Source organism: Anoplopoma fimbria, chromosome 23 (assembly GCF_027596085.1).
Source record: "Anoplopoma fimbria isolate UVic2021 breed Golden Eagle Sablefish chromosome 23, Afim_UVic_2022, whole genome shotgun sequence".
NCBI lineage: Eukaryota > Metazoa > Chordata > Actinopteri > Perciformes > Anoplopomatidae > Anoplopoma > Anoplopoma fimbria.
This window is the reverse complement of record NC_072471.1, coordinates 11,085,568-11,102,809: the sequence shown is the minus strand read 5'-3', so window position 1 is coordinate 11,102,809 and position 17,242 is coordinate 11,085,568. Positions and strand designations below refer to the sequence as shown.

The window sequence follows — 17,242 nt, the reverse complement described above, 5'->3', positions numbered from 1 at the left end:
TCCTCTGAATAAATTCAATGATAGCCACGTTCGCCAGGATGCCAAAACGATCACAGACGTGTCTTCTTCTATCACTTTCATTTGGAGTCTGAAGGCGCAGGTAAGAACTCATAAGCCTGTCGTACGGAGCGGAGCCACCGACCTATCCAGCTGAGAGCAGGCGGGATTTGTTTTGTCTTTGTTACTTTGTCATTTGCAATTCCATAAAGTCCCGAAACGTGGCGCTTCCCCTGCTTTCTATTCAATTCCAGCCTTGCCCTTGGCCTGATTTAATACCTTTGTGTTGATATATGCTCTATGTCTGCTTTCAGCGGCTCCTAGCTGTGAAGGGATTTACCTCCCAGGAATACTAAAGACTGACTTTTACAGAACCAAGTACCTCTATAGGGAACTGAGGCGGAGAGTGGTAACGTCTTTCCACTCGCTTATGCAGATCCCACCTGCCGCTCTTTGGGGTGGATAAGAGGGGCGTAGTGATATTCACGCGTAGAAATATATAGGATACACATTGTGTTACCCCGTCCCCAAAAAAAAAAGTCCCTGAGTGGTTGAGGAGACATGTCTTAAACCTGAGAACAGTTTGTTCTAGAGGACTAAAGCAGCGACCTGATGGCTTCCAGCAACTCTCTCTAATCTGAGGAGCACACATCAATCTGTCAAAGCATTTAACTAAAGTGGAGAACTCGCCGCCACTTAACCTTGCCGAAAAAGAGTAAGGGCAAACATTAAATAAACATAACTCGAGAGAACGATGCACCTCTAAATAAAAAGGGTTCACAGGAGTATACGCGGATCCTGGACCTCTCTTTAACTGTCCAACACACATACACACACACACACACACACATGCAGTGTACCAACCAGTTTGGCTACATAGTTGACGACCAGCGAGTCGATCTTCTTCTTCCCCATACGAGGCAGGTGTATGTTGAGATGCTCTCGGAGCTTGTCAACCGTCTGCAATGTAAAAAAAACACACTGATTATTTTTTCTGTGTGTGTGTACGTATACGTACGCAGCCTGGAGTAAATGTTGTTTGTGTGGAGTTTTTTTGGAATACTTTGCTATGCACTCAGCAGTGTCAAAATGAGTTCAGCTCGACTTTTTCCCTCAACTACAGTGTCCCAAAATTGATTTAACCATGAAGAGGAGAAGAAAAGAGGGAAGAGAGGAGACCTGTGGATGTGAGAGGTGGAAAAGTACATAAAATGAGACTACAAACAGTTGACAGAATGACCTGATATCCTTCAGGGAGGAAAAGGGAATGAGGAAGGAGAAAGAAGGAGTGATAGGAAAGAAGAGGTAAGAGAGGGAGGGGTAAAAGAATGATGGAGGGATTAAAGAGAGAAAGGCAGGAGGACTGGGTCGTTCTAAGAATAGCTAAGAGACTGCTAGCATCTCGCCTGAACTCCATTAAATTGAATCTACTCTTTAAAAAACTATGCTGAGCACGGGGAAAACTGGAAGATATGAAAATGTCCATCAAACAGCGTACAGTAAAAAAAATAAAACAGGACAGCGACCTCAAGATGCCCCTTCTTTAAAGTGTTGACTCATCTGAAGCGTAACGGAAGTTTCACCTTAAAAGATGACTATGGTGGGAAATGATCTGCTGTCAGCATTTCGCTGTGGATCTTTAGTGGTCTATACATCAACACATGTAAGAGGAAGAATCCACCTCCAGGGGCTGGTAAACTGTTGTATGTCGACAAATCGGGGATGCTCAATGCATCTACGGAAGGAATTTAACAATGAAGAACTTTACCATGCAGACACTTTTTTCCCCACTTTGCCTCATCTACTTCAGTGAGTGTCAGTGGAGAGGAAAAAGACACACGAAACACAATTATTCACACTTAAAAAAAGGACGTCAAAGTCGACGTGTTATCTCAAAGGGCGATAGGTATGTGAATGCAGAGCTGAGTGTAAATTGTATAATGGGACCATGTTTTTCTGATGGTTTTGATACAACCGACTTTGAGTTTAATAATACAGAAAAAGCCTGAAAGCTAATCCAACATGGATGCCTCATATCAGCTAAGGTTCATCATTCGGGGGTAATGGAACCCAAATTCACTGAATTTAGTGCTAACTTGTCAACTCAAGGTATTTTCAACCCTTTTACAATCGATTCCATCAATGCGACATCCTCCCTGGTTCAAAGCCAGTGACCCAATTTATCAAAGATTTGGAAAAAGAAAGAGCCTTCCCTTAAACCATTTGGAAGCATATGTTTGCCTTGCATTTTGATTTTCCCTTTATCGAAACTTAGCTTGTAGCCCAAGCCACGAGCAAGCTACTTTTAGCATTGTGCGTGTGTGTGCGTGTTGCAGCCATTGAAAGGTTTCAGCTGCTCTGTCTCTCACCAGGCCTATGAGCGCCCTCTGTTGAGGGTCCTCCTCCTGGAAAAGTGGCACCAGCTTCTTATCTAGGAGAGAGAGAGAGAGAGAGAGAGAGAGAGAGAGAGAGAGAGAGAGAGAGAGAGAGAGAGAGAGAGAGAGAGAGAGAGAGACCAGGCAACAGTGGGAACTTGCACATAAAAGAGACGTTTGAAGAAACCTTTGATGCTGCATCCATGCTAGACTGAACACTACAGGTAGCCTCAAGTGTGTCAGTGCAGTAACATTATTAAAGAAGCCATCGGTAGGAATGGATGAAACCTAAACTCCGGCTTGTTTATGGCCTTAATAAAGATAGAGGACATTAATGGACTCCTTTAGGGTGACTGGGGGTTATGGCTGCAATCCTTCTGTGTCCTGTGTGAGTGTGTGTTTAAATTGTTTTTTTATCAGCCACACAAAACTGGACCATGCTCCAGCTAGAAGCTGGCGTTTTGACGTTACAGTGGAATATGTTGCAATTATGTTGAATTTACATATCTTAGACAACTGGTTGATGTTCTTATTCTGAGCTTTTCACGCCAATGGACACACACATACATACACTTATTGACCATGTGACTCTCCGTTACAAGGTGCGCTCATTCATCAAACTTAAAGAATTGCTGAAATATTAAATATTATTGTCAATGTGATCTTTTTGGGTTTGCTCAAAGTTGACAATTTGGACTTTTGGACATTGTGACTGGCATTTCTAGCCGTGCTATCAGCTTGGCTCTAGGGATGGCCTTCCTGGAGGTCTGTCTGTCAGTCTACCACTTTGGTCTCAAAATAACAACTTAGGGATGGATCGCTGGTAAATGTGGTGCAGATATCTATGGTGCTCAGAGGATGAATCCTAATGGCTCTGTTGATCCTCTGACTTTCCATCTAGCGCCACCAGGAGGTAAAGGTTTTCACTAAATCCAGTGAAATATGTCAACATCTACCGGACCGATTGGTACAAAATTTCTAGGCAATTTATATCTGACTTTGAAGATCCCATGACTTCTCCTTTAGTGCCAACATGAAGTTGACCTTTTTAGTTTTTAGCTAAATGTATCCATGAAAATTGGAACAGATGCTCATGTTCCCCTCAAGATGAATACCAATAACTTTGGTGACCCCAAGACTCGTACGCACTTTATTTACCGCGATTTCCTCCGCAGACCTTGCAAAAGTCATAAAATAAATCTAACGTGTCTAGGGGACTTTCTAGGACTTTGTAGTAATTGTAAACAGCAGAATGAGAAAATCAGAATGATCAAGAAAGCCTCAGGGATTGGAAACAGATTAATAACCCGTTTGAAATCAGTAAGGCAGCTTTTTACATGAACGCTATCGTCTGTGTCAACGTGATGCAGAGAGTGTGTCTGACAAGTGAATCTGAGGGAGGCTGTGAATGTATGAGATCATCCGTGAGAATTAACTGAGGTGAAGGAAGGTCCATGTTGTGGTTGACACAAAACATCTGCACTGCATTCATGAGAGACAGAGACAGAGAGAGAAGGGAGAGAGGTGAAGGGGGTAACAAAATCCCCTCCGTTATATAATGCTCTGCTCTTTTAAAATTCCCCTTCACTCTCTCACTTCTCATCCTCTTTCTCTCAACCTTTTTTTTTTTCTCAACTTCCCTCCAAGATAAATTAGTGTGGTGGTTCTGTTTAGTTGAATTCTCTAGTGGGCATGAAGAATGCGACCCCAGAAGAACACACAAACACACACACACACAGTTTTGAGCTCCATTATAAGCCAAGGTTTTTTGTTGTTATTTATGACATTCACACTCCCCTGCATTGTGTGTCTGTGTACCCGTGGATGTGTGTGTGTGTGTGTGTGTGCCTGTGTGTGTTGCATCTATAGATTTATGTTTGCGAGTGTATGTGTGTGTTCATGCCGTCTTACCAAGACACCAGGTGTCCACCATTGATAGAACTCTACAAAATAAGAAGAAAAGCTTTGTGTGAAAACAATCCCTCCAGCTAGCATTATAATAAGAGTCTTACTTTTTTTGCGGTGTAAGCCAAGGCACTATAATGCTTCACTGCTGCAGTCTGCAGCAAAAATATATCAAAAATATAAAAGCACAAAGTTTGTGTGCAGGCGCTGGAGTTTGGCCTGGAGGAAGATAAGTTAACTATGAACCAAAAGGCTTTTGGTTTGAACCCTAGTACAAACAGAACAGAGTTATAATTAATTCAAAGCATGTATAACATCAGTTGTGCAAACAGCTAGATGCCCATCATCAAGTCACATGATCATAAACTGTTGGGGGGCTCCAGCTGTACTCTCATTTCTAAGGTATTTCAAATGAAAGGGGATAGTTTTGTGTACTTTTGTAGATAGATAGTTCAACCAGAAGTGAAAGTGTTAAGACAGTCCATTTCAAAGAGAGCAACGCCTCTGCAGCAGAAGTAAGATCTCACGTAATTACACTGTGACATTTACATGGTGTGCAGACAGAGAACAGACGTTTTTTGTTCTCTATATTCAGTGTTTTTACACTGACTTGGATTATGGAAACTGAACTCCTGGTGCACATTTATATTCACTCTGCCTTGCGAAGAATAGCACATCGATCAAGGCTGCCAAAAGGGCATGAAAATAAGGGAATTCATTTTATTTAGGGTCCAGACGGGATGCATCAAATGATCTGATAATTTTTTGTTCGGGAAGTAAGGGAGTTTAACTAATGTATCAAGAGAAAAGACCCCTAAGTACTTTTAAACTTATTTCACATCTTTATTGTATTATGTTTCATTCTTCAACTGATTGATTATGCTTCCAAGCCTAACTGAGCTGGGAGACGACTTAATAATTTAAGCACATTTTTGGTGTGAATGAACATCAGCACAGTTAAAGGGCTAATGCTGTTGATATTCTGTATTTTTGTAACTGAAAAAAAAAGCCCATGAAAAGCCCCAAACCAATAATGAATTGATTCTACGAACACATATAGTCTCTAAAGTCAGAGCTTAATGTTTCTTATTCCTCCGTTCCATAGAGCTTCATGTTTTCAAAAACACTATTAAAACAAACACCGTTGCACTGAGGGGCATGTTCCTTCATTATGATGAACATGGTCATTGTAGTTTATTTTAAGTCAATCCCACATTCACTGCCCCGCTGCTATAAATACTCTTTAGAGCAACAAATGTGCATTATTTACATCTGTAAAATGATCCCCAACAAATTCCCTTCAGTATGAGTAAGATTAGCGTAAACTACAGTGCCCATCTGTTTTAAATGAAACCCATTTTTAAAGATTTCAATCTTTAGTAGGAACCAGGGCGCTGAGGACGTCACAATGTATTGAGAAGTGGAGTAAAGCATTGGTGGTTTCGATCTCATTATGGGATTAACTGACAATAATAAAGGATGGATACAGCTCAGTGTATTTTCTACCTCTCCAGTGAAAATCTTTGTATTGTGCGAGTATAGCTGAACTTGAGTAGCAGTTTTGTAGCAACAGTTGGTTTATAAAGTGCACAAATTGCATACTTTTTCAACCCCCTTTTTTTTTTGACAACAGTGAATCAAACACCGTGCAGAGGGGCAGTCATGCGGTCCTCTCTGTCTGTAGTGATGTGTTGTTTTTTTTAACAAAGGAGGCAGACCTACTTCTTTGTGTTCGCCTCCATCTGATTGCAGTGGCTGGATGGTCTCCTCTCGGATTTCTGAAACGAGCAACACCATCATGGGAGGGCTGAAAACATGGTCTCCTTGTTTAGCAAAGACCCACAGGTATGCAGAGCAATCTTTCCGACAATCATGTTCAAACAATTACCATCAATCAATTTAACTTCCAGTATGGTAATTGCGATTTGTGTTCATTTTAATGCATGGGAGGTTTTTTGTTTACTCCCATGCACAAACACACACTCACCAGTTTCTCCCAGTCGGCTTGTATGTGTGAGGTTCTGTATCTGGGGTTGGGAACAGAATCCAGATATTTTGTCCTCTCTGTGTTCCACTGCAGCTCTGTCCAGAATCCCTGGAGACTTCTGGCCTGCACACACACAAACAACCACACCACCACAGTGACACAGCAAGGACGATGCTGCAAACCATTTGAGGGAAGATTGCGTGCAAATTGCACAGAAGTAGACACAGCAAAATAAAATCACACTGTTTTACATATAAATGTCTTTTTGAATGTCAGAATGCAGTCAGCAGCATTCATTTCCCAACATCGCATCATACGTGCGCCTAGAGTGTGTACAACATGTTATGTAACAAACACTCATTGTCTCCATTTAATCACATCACCTACAGGGCACGTTTTATTAACTGACTCAGGAAACGGAGTAGACAGTCAGACTCTCAGAGCTCAATAACAACTTTTTTATTTTTTTTTCAGTATTAATGTAATACATGTGTTTAAAAATTTATGTCGTTACCTTGCCTTTGAACACAGGTTCAATATGCAGCTCAGTGGTGCACAACACACCAGGGACCTCCAACAGACACGCTGGTAACTCCTAGAACAGACAAAGGCAGACTAAAGTGTGTGCGTGTGTGTGTCTGTGTGTGTGCGTGTGTTTGTGTACTACTCAAGGCAAAAAGAAAGAAATAGAACTGCAAGTGTGTTCTGATTTCGCATTCATATACACATATATGGTTTCCAGTTTATCTTTTATTTTTTCTATGCATGCTGACTTGTATGTATGAGAGTGTACGTACTTGTGTATGTGTAAGTGTGTGTGTGTGGTACCTTCTTGTCGAGAACAGAGGAGTAAGGCAGGACTTTGTCCAGGCTGAGAGACTTCTCATAGCTTATTCTGTACAAAGAGGCTGTTTGTGTGTGTGTGTGTGTGTGTGTGTGTGTGTGTGTGTGTGTGTGTGTGTGTGTGTGTGTGTGTGTGCAAGAGAGCGAGAGAGAGAGAGAGAGAGAGAGAGAGAGAGTCAGACTCTTATTTTATTTATCACAGTTATGCACAATTCTTATTTTAAACTTTATTTTGATCGTTATATACATAGAGGTATATGCATGACATTTGATCTTTGCATTTATTACATTCTAAGTATTTAAGAGCCTCGGGCTGCAGGACTATTCTTGATTTTAGCCAAAAGGCAGCGAAGCCATGGATTATTGATAGTGATATATTATCATAGAATAACTACAAGGCATACAAGGCTTTGCAAACTTCATGCTCCTGTACCTTCTATTTTGGTGGCATTAAGGTGTTCCTGCAGGGTTGTCTGCCTGGTACCCCTTTGAAGAGGCCCTGTGACCTTTGTTTTCAAATATGCTTAATTTTGTAGTGAATGTAGTTCGACACACATGAGTAGGTTACATAAATTGCAGAATAATGTGCGTTTGAGGTTTTGAATTAGCACAGGCAGGAATACTGTGCTACGGCTCAGAGAATGTGTGTGCGTTTTTTTCTAGCTTTTCGTTGAACCAGGCATCTTTGACAAACACACAGCGCTGAGTAAAATGAATATATACATATATTTTTATGTGCGTATCTCTGTTTGTGAGTGACAGAGTAACAGAGACACCGTAGATTATTGTGGGGGATTTATGGGCTGCAAAAGCGCTCTCCTAATTTTAGCATGAGGGATAAGCCAGCAATACTGCTGATGTTGTTCACGCTGTAGTCAAATTGTCGATGGTGAGCAATGGTCGTTTTGTTTACAGAGTAAAATCTTGTTTATTGATGAATTTAGATCCGTGGCGTGCGCTCTCCTTGGTACTGAAAGGATATCGATGTCGTTGTCCTTTGGTGGCTTATCGTGCGGATTACTGCTTTGTGTGACCTTTTGTTTCTAAACTCCATATAAAGGCCAGTAACACCGGGCTGAATGTGGTGATCCGGCTTTGGAGCGTACAGTCACTATCATATACTGATATCATATGAAAAAAACAACAACTCACTGTTGAGAAGCTATGTATTTAGAACATATTTGTTTTCATATAATATGAATGAGATAAGATAAAATGAGATGATGTTGGGTACGCCAACAGATTAAAGAACAACAGTGCAAAATCGTAAAGGGAAATTAGAAATGACATGCTAGATTGTAGTACTTTACCTGGTACAGTATTCTAAGCTCACTCTTAGTTCCTAAACTATGCCAAATATGTTCTAAGTCCTGACAGAGATATTATAAGAATATCATTATAATATTATACAAGGCTAAAATGATGAGCTGTGGACTTGTGCCCGGATATTTTTGGGATTCAGTTGGCATACTTATGTCTATTTCTATATTGTATTTTAGAACAATATAACTGATTGTATTACACAGTGACTTGGGAAAAGGGCCCACAAACAAGGCTCTGGCTCCCTTTAATCAGTTTGCCTGTTTCTGGTCTCACCACTATCAATATGATATATTAGTGAGCACAGGTTACTCATGTATTATTAATGAGGTCAACGTAATTGTTGACCTCATTGTCTACTGTGCAGTAACACCTGTATCAATATGAACTCTGTATCTTAGAGCAAGTTAAAGTAGCTTCAGCAAAACTATGCAAATGTATGCGGCAGGTGCTCCAACATCTAATGTGATCATCTACTCTCTAGGTGATGACTGTTGTCTTAACTATGCAATGAATACGGTGTACTGTTCTATTTTCTTCAGACAGACATTGTGGGACATTCAAATGTGTTGCTGTGTGTTTACAAGGACTTAACCATGTTTTGTGCAAGCTACAAGTCTCTACAGTCCCTAGTTCTGACTCTCCATACCAGCTTTGGACACCTGGCAAAAGTCTGAGAAAAGAGTTTTACGAGGCAAACATTGTTGATAAAATAATTCAGTTTTGTGTAGACAGGATGTAAGCAGTCTAGAAACCTGGGGCAGAAGAAGACCTAAAAAAGGCACGAGAGCAGCTTGACTGTAAACGGAAGAAGAAGTGAAACTCAGGAAACTAGCGTCCCCATGGTTCAGCTGCCACTGACCTAGAATGAACTCCTGGATCTGATCAAAGGATTCGAAGGCGTTCATGTTGTCACACAGCCATTCGATGATCTAGAGGCAGGATAGAAACAAATAAGAGATGTAAATGTGGTGGGAGTGCAACATGATAGCTGAACAACATGGTCGGCTTTCAATCTACTTAGTTTATTTTCTGTCCTTTAAAGGGGACATATCATGCACATTTTAAGGTTCATGCTTGTATTTTGGTTTTCAACTAGAACATGTTTACATGCTTTAATGTTCGAAAAACACATTATTTTTCTCATACTGTCTGTCGGAATATAATTAGAGGTCAGCTTCTGTCTGCAATGCTCCGTTTTAGCGCCTGTCTCTTTAAGCCACCCTCCTGAAAAAAGTCTGTGGGTAGTATTTATCTTGTTTGGTTATGAAACAGTTGTAGGTACTTTTTGGGATAATGTGCATACTGATGATAACATTACAGAACATGAAAAATGGGGCGCCTTGTAACCGCATAACATATAACTGCATGTCACACCCCACTCTCTCTCTCTCTCTCACCCCTATTTCTACACTTTCATTTGTCAAATAAAAAAAAACATGAAAAATAAATGATGTCCTCAAAGAATCCATGCGAATCTCCCAGCCACAGTGCATCAGAGTAAAAAACTCATTTTATGTTGCCCCTTTCTCTGCTGTTTGAAAAGATATCTATTTTCCAAAGTCAGTGGGAGTCCAGAAAAAGCAATACTGTATAACAATTGGGTGGGGAGGAAGAAAAAGGAAGCAAAGGTAGGAGTAGATGAACTAATGTTGCACAGCAGTCTCTAAAAGTTACAAAAAAACAAACAAACAAAAATATAAACAAGCAATCACCTTTATTAAAACTATTACTTTAATAAAGGTGGCCACCAAGAATACAAAAGTTCCAATTCCAATTCCTCAGGGTTAGCCGCACTAATAAAGCTGGCGAGTCATTTAACATCTAAAGAAATAATTTATTACAATCTATCAGAGCAGCAGGAACATCTTAATTTAGGTGAACTAACAGAGTCTGAGTCATGGTCAGCGCTCAAACACAATTCTGTCTCCGTTGGACTCTGTTTGATCTCTGTCCACTTGTCTTCTCTCCTCTCATGTTTTATCACAGCATCTGCTCACCTTCAACTCAAGAATGACGCCTCCTGAATTCACACAGAGAAGCCTCCTTCTCCACCTTTATTTATTTATTTATACTTAGCTGTTCATTTTCTTCGAGGGAATGCACCTTACAGTGACGTAACCATGTTTATTTTATTTAAGGTGAGATGACTGCATTCTTTGTCAGATTTCCCCGCTGCGGGACTAATAAAGGATTATCTTATTTTATCTTATTTACTATTTTTCTGCTTTTTTTTATCCTTCTCTTGTATCTTTATTTAGTTGCTCCCTTCAAGTTTTTTTAATTACTATGTTCTACAAATAAATAATGACATTTTGTTATATAGAAATGCAATTCTGGTTGTAAGTGCATCAAGTTCTGTGGGTCCAGATGGTTTGTTACGTCTTTGACTTTGACACAAAACCTCAGTATATTTGCTTTAAATGTCAATACATTTGTCCTGCCTTCACCGTACCTTCAGCTCCAGGTTTGGGTCATTTCCCATGTAAACCAGCAGGCAGTGGAGGGCGGCCAGGCGCTGAGGGTCAGCCTTACTGCTGGGACACCTTGGAAAGCAGTGACATACAGCAAATTTACTTTTATACAACATAAGCATATACTAACACAGAGACACAGCACAGGCAGACAGCCAACAGTCAGGTGCCGCACTGTGATGTATGTGCTGTTTGAAAGTGGAGTGAATAAATGAATGAATAGGACAGGAATATTGTCAATGCGAGAATTAAATTGAACAAGGGGTCACTGATGCACTGTTGTTGAGCTGGATGTTTGAATCCAATCTGCTGGCCATGATTCAAGCTAAAGCTGTTCTTCCATTTATTCCAGAAATACTCTGCAGGTGTATGTGCACAAAAATAACAAAAAAATATTGTCCCCTTTCCACCTGTCTGCCTTCTGCCTACCTATATTCCCCTCTGCTCTCAATGTATATACTTAGAGGAGGCCTCCATGTATATAAATAACAACCCCCAAAATGCACGAATCCTTCAATTCCACAAAATGCTATGAATCATGCTCACCTAGAGGGAGTGTCCGACCGCAGTATCTTCAGCAGGAAGGCAGGGCTCAGCTCAGCAGTGTAGATCTTCCCTCTGGCCAGGTCCAGCAGACTACCACTGGGCTCTTCCTCTGCATGCAACACTGTGATGTCATCTGACTGACACAGCAGTTCCAAGTCCACGTCAGGACCTAGAGGGACAGAGGGAGAATAAGACTACTTCTATGAACAAATAGCAATTAAATCTCTGTGTTTGTACAGGCTCTATGTTTTAAGCAAAACAAACATTTCTGGACAAAATAGGAGCATGTACTGTAGCTGATTCAGCAGGTAAACAAACTGCTCCACAGCCATCACTCAGCTCAGAACTGATTTGTTTTACCTGAGAGAAAAAGGGAGTGACAGAGCATCTCCTGCTGCCTGGTGTTGATACAATGGAGGAAATAGCCCTGCAGATACACCAGGATGTGGTAACCTACATGAAAACAAAAAAACAGCATCACTACTATTTTTTATCGGTATGCTGTATGCACATCAGACCTTTGTTACTTGCATGAGGATAAATTCACTCATCCGTATTTGTTTGGTTTGAATGCAAAAGGGTAAGAATGCATGTTTGGCAGTCAGCCTTAAACAGTCACACGCTTGAGTTGAATTTACAACGATCCTGAGGTGCGTGTACGACTGTTTGACATCTCTGTGTGTGCAATGACCTATCGGGATGAAGAGCGGATGGAGCTGTGTGGCTTTCTGTGGCGGCTGCTCGCTGCCCAGAGATACTCTGAACGTCTTGCTGCAGTCTGCAGGAAATGAGAAAATCCAAACTTGTCACCCTGTGCTATAGACAAAAACATAACATAGGAAATGGGACTGTAATAAAAATGAGGTGTTCTTTGCCAGGACAGCATTAGATAGCATACACACCTTTTTGGACTAAAACCACCTTGTAGATCAGTTCCTGTTTGTCTTTTAGAGGTTGGCTGTAGCAAACACACATGCTTCCTGAAAACAAACAACAGGGACAGAGTAGTTATGGACCACACAGTAGGTGACATCAATAATGGATCATGCACATCCATGGCAATATTTACGATAATCAATGAGAAATTCAATCAGTTGTGATACATTTGGATGTAAAATCAGTTCACATATTAATACCTAACATTAATACATTTTGAAAGGCATACCAACCAGTAAGAGGACAGGAAAAGGGATGGGGGATTGATACAGAAATCAAAGATACAATCAACAATTTGATGGATAAATAAAAATGTAAAAATAAATTTGAATGCAGTCATTTAATCATTTAAGCAATTACAAAACACAATACATGACAAAAATGAACCTGATATTTATTGGTCAGCACCTCATTTTTAATTAAAACTCTTCAAACAATCTTTTGATCATCGTATCGTGACTGAGATTGATAATTATGTGCTGCAGATTGTAACATAGCTTCTGAGAGAAATGCAAAACACACACAAGCATAGATAATTAGTCATGTAACTGGAAGGTTAGTTCATGTACATCTGTTGAGTTTGAGGAAATATATGTGTGAGAACACTAAAGTTCATGAAAGCATGTGCATGTGTGGATGTGTTACCTATTTTGTTTGTGAACACTTTCATCCTAACGGGCTCCTGCTCTGGTCTCTCCGTGTGATAATGGTCGAAACCCAAATTTACAAATCTGTTGGACACACACACACACACACACACACACACACACACACACACACACACACACACACACACACACACACACACACACACACACAGTAAACTGTATCAGAATATTTGGAGTCTTTTCAAACCATAGAAATTAGGAAAGTGTACAGCAAACTAATAGTTGAACAGTACAGGAAGTGTACAGGTATACATTTTTGTGTCTATGTTTACAGGGACATGTCAATATCATTCAAAGGAATACAGAATATAGAATGAACTACCTGCTGAGATACTCTATTTCTATATTTATACTGTACTTGTAGTTGTTGCCTTACCTGACTGTGCGGAAAGAATTAGCAGGCAACTCTAATGGGAGTTCCAACTGTGGGACAGTGATATAAAGCAAATCAGTTGTATGTTATAATATTAATATAAGGTTAAAAAAATGTGCACAAGACAAGTAATTTATTAAATCAAAAGACAGAGATGACGTACCACAGTTTCACAGTTATGGTTGGGGTAGAACTGAACACATCGCATCAGGTACTTGTCCTGTGAAACACACACAATACAGATCTTGTGTTACAATTCAGTGTACCTGAAGTCTAAAGTAAATTAGTTGTGTGCTGAATAAAGCTGTCTTTGGATGCACTCAATGCACCAGTACAGTTGTACATGCCTGTGTGTGCGTCAAATTATGAGTGACATAATAGATTCTTTGTGTGTGTCCGTCCCACTGGGCCCAGCAGAAGTCCTCCACTATTCTCTCTGTCATTTTGGACAGACGCTCAGGATTTGCCATCACCTGGTTCACACAAACACATTGATATTCAGCTTTGTGGACTCACTGAATTCTTAATGCAAAGCTCCCCAGAGGGGCCAGAGAGAGACACAGTATAGTTTATGGTGTGAGAACGAGGTCCAAACCATGTATACTCTTTGCACAGGATTATGTAAATACGTTCCAACCCTTTTTTCCTGATCAATTACGAGATATGTGCAGAATTTATACCTTTGCACAGAGCCCACAAACCAGAAAATCCCTCAGTGCAATTTATAGTTAAACTGTGGGAACTAACCACAGATGTTTCCTTCAATAAAAAAAAAGGAAAAGCTGGCTAAAGTGAGCAATGTGGTGGCTGTTGAGTCCAACGTACCACTCTATAACCTTCCTGTTTTGTCAGCAGAACGTGATAGAGATCCAAATCTGAAATGCACAGAAAGATATGCATAAATACAATTATATCCAATGTAGTGTTTTCCCCGGAGAATGATGGAGTTTCCTCTCCAAATGTACAAAGACAGATTATGTATAAATCTCTGAATTTGATGATCTGTTTCGTTACAAATTAAAGAATCATAGCCCGCACTGGCAGACTAGCATAAGGGCACGCAGACTCACATCCGTCCTCAGTCAGCAGCAGCAGGTGGCTCTCCAGCACTGATCTCCTGTCAGTTTCTGAATTGAGGAACTAGGGACAGCCAGAGGAAAAAACATGAGTCAGCATCTGGTGGTTTACAGTTACCATACGGAGAAATCTATTTGCTGTTTTTCATATATTTTAATGCAACCCTTAAACATTCTTGGCATACAATATTTTTTGCTGTTTGGAAGTATGACAAGCAACTAACAGTTAGGACCGCAGTTGATTAATATACATAAATAATATGCCTCTGTTGATTAAAAAAAAAAAGACATAGCTATGGGAAAGAGAAAGATAAAATGTGATAAAGTGAGTAAGAGAGAGAATTGAAACCACAGGTCAGAACACTTTCAGCAAGCTTGCAAAATAAAATGTCTATGGCACTCATACACTGTTAGCGCAGATGCACCAAAACTGCAACATCAGCTTGTGGCTGCAGTAAAAGCTCGATGACACACACAAACACACACAAACACACACACACAAATTCTACCTGCACTTTGACCCTGCAGTCTACTGCCTTGAGGACTTTAGTGTTGTTGATGGGATGGATCTCAATCAGGAGTGTTAGACACTTGGATACTAAGACAGAAAGATTGTGAGAAGAAAAGATTTAAATATGCAACATGAATGGTTGATGTCATAGTCTGTGAATGAAATAGAGAGAAAGAGGGGGTTACTTGGTTTGAGGCGCTCCTCTCCTCTGGTGTTTTGTGCCAAACTCACAGCTGAGAGGGGGAAAAAAGCACAGGCAAGGTGTCTTGTGACTTAATTTACATGTATTATCCAGAGACTCCACTAAATCAGCACTTCCTAAACTATGATTTGGCACCATTTCAGTTAATAATATGCACCCCCCTGCCTTGTTCCTTTTAATCCCCACTTTGAATTATAATAAGGATAATAATGATATCAAACTGCTAATTAAACCAGAATCCAGTCGCTCACTTAATTCCCAAATTTGGGGTCAAATGACAGATTTGTTTAATTTGCCGGTAATTCGTTATCTGTGCACTACAGAGGCTCACCTAACAGAGTCTCCTCCTTGTTCAGGGAGCAGCTGCTGACACACACCTGCTCGTCAAATGTGTACAGGAGCTATTGGGAGAGAACAAACACAGTCACATGGGAACTGGCGTGCACGAACGCACACGTGCACAAAAAGCAAAACCTGCAGCACTGAAGTGAAGGTGACGTGGGACACACACACTGTACCTTGTTCTGATTGGTGTTGGAGTCATATTTCCCAATCCTGGTGGTCCCTGTTGCTCCCTATCAGAGAAGAATAGTGAGGTCATTAAATGAATCAAGCTACGGAGATGGATAATCCTAATCTGACCCGACCGGGTAAACCTGCTGTCCCAATGGTGTCTTCCACCACATTGATATGTGTGGAACGTCATGTTTGACCTCTTCATTACCTTGGCTGACCTTTCGTATTATCCTGACTAGACTAACCACTTTTTGAGGTTCAGAAGATTTAAAATAAAATCAAGAAGTCTATGCATGCGCTGGGTTTCAGAATAAAACTGTGAACCTTGCACAAAAAAACGAGATTATTTCCTCTTTGCAGGCTGCACACTGTCTTTAACCTACTAAACCCACAGACTTTTGAGTGGGGTCTATCATTAATAATTTATGTTGTGCAGAGAAACACAGTTCAGCACACAGCACTTTATTTTAAATTCCAGCAGGGATCCCAAGGTTTCCAAAACATGTCAAGCAGAATTACAGACAAATCTGCACAAAAGGGATCACAAAAGCTTTTTTTTTTTTTTTTTTTTCTTCATTTGGTGGTGTCCATTTGATGATGAATGGTGGAGAAAATGGCATCTGGGATTTGAATATTTCACTCGCTATGACTTCAATAAAGGATACAGCTGCAAACAGCATGCATATAGTGTTATATAAAACATACACTAAAATGTAACGCTGCAGCAAGACAAACAAACAAATAAGCAGTATATTTGCATGTCAAACATTGTTTAATAATCCATACTTGTTTAAGTGCAACAAAGACAAGATAATGCACACGACATGACAATAGCAGTAAAAAGAAGTGAGACCAATGCAGGTTGGCACAGAGGATTAATAAGGATTACATAGATTACTTGGATTTAAAGAATACATTTGATATAGAAAATACTTGATATGCAGTGCCAACCCTTTGGGCTTACCTTCCATGAGTAAAGGATGCCCCCATCACTCTCAATGTTTAGGATACTAGTGTCCACTGCTCCAGAGTATTCTGCAGACACAGCATTATTATTATGAGCCCATACGTCTCATCATGTCTTTGTGTGCCCTGACAAGAGTTTAGTATCCCTGCCACTGCTCATGGTGACAATGCTAAGTGTGATGCTAAACGATTATTTAGTCTGTTTCCACTGTATATTAACTTACTATTACACACGTCAAGTGTCCAGATGTGTAGATGAATAATACAGCAGGAATGTGTATATGAGCCGCTTAATGTTATGATAATGTGATGCTTATGTGATGTGATGCTGCATAACCACCAATGTCATATGCATTACCTTCAACACATTTGTTATGGTGTGTCTGTGTACTAGGTAGGAAGAATGCAGTAAAAGTGTTGTACATGTATTTCTTATAATGTTACAGTTAACTTTTTGCTTACAAACAGTGTGATATTTGAAGGTATTTATTTTCAGTCTTATTTATGTTAGTAACTGGTAATGAGATTGTATACACCGGAAATGAAA

The 17,242-nt window shown here is 40.2% G+C and overlaps 1 protein-coding gene across 1 annotated transcript in view; it reads right to left on the bottom strand.

Moving 5' to 3' along the window:
• The window catches only part of gsap (gamma-secretase activating protein), a 28,422-nt gene that overhangs the window by 10,310 nt on the left and 870 nt on the right, over positions 1-17,242 (bottom strand). Inside the window, exons 2-25 of the mRNA XM_054624232.1 lie at positions 16,694-16,764; positions 15,732-15,788; positions 15,545-15,614; positions 15,197-15,244; positions 15,010-15,098; positions 14,495-14,564; positions 14,250-14,299; positions 13,772-13,897; positions 13,588-13,644; positions 13,428-13,474; positions 13,029-13,114; positions 12,350-12,427; positions 12,139-12,225; positions 11,808-11,900; positions 11,448-11,616; positions 10,883-10,973; positions 9,290-9,359; positions 7,093-7,172; positions 6,779-6,859; positions 6,265-6,387; positions 6,000-6,055; positions 4,284-4,315; positions 2,367-2,428; positions 862-957 (exon numbers count right to left, since the gene is read on the bottom strand). Coding sequence (XP_054480207.1) covers positions 862-957; positions 2,367-2,428; positions 4,284-4,315; positions 6,000-6,055; positions 6,265-6,387; positions 6,779-6,859; positions 7,093-7,172; positions 9,290-9,359; positions 10,883-10,973; positions 11,448-11,616; positions 11,808-11,900; positions 12,139-12,225; positions 12,350-12,427; positions 13,029-13,114; positions 13,428-13,474; positions 13,588-13,644; positions 13,772-13,897; positions 14,250-14,299; positions 14,495-14,564; positions 15,010-15,098; positions 15,197-15,244; positions 15,545-15,614; positions 15,732-15,788; positions 16,694-16,764 — 1,889 coding nt within the window. The remainder of the gene's footprint in view (positions 1-861; positions 958-2,366; positions 2,429-4,283; positions 4,316-5,999; positions 6,056-6,264; positions 6,388-6,778; positions 6,860-7,092; positions 7,173-9,289; positions 9,360-10,882; positions 10,974-11,447; positions 11,617-11,807; positions 11,901-12,138; positions 12,226-12,349; positions 12,428-13,028; positions 13,115-13,427; positions 13,475-13,587; positions 13,645-13,771; positions 13,898-14,249; positions 14,300-14,494; positions 14,565-15,009; positions 15,099-15,196; positions 15,245-15,544; positions 15,615-15,731; positions 15,789-16,693; positions 16,765-17,242) is intronic.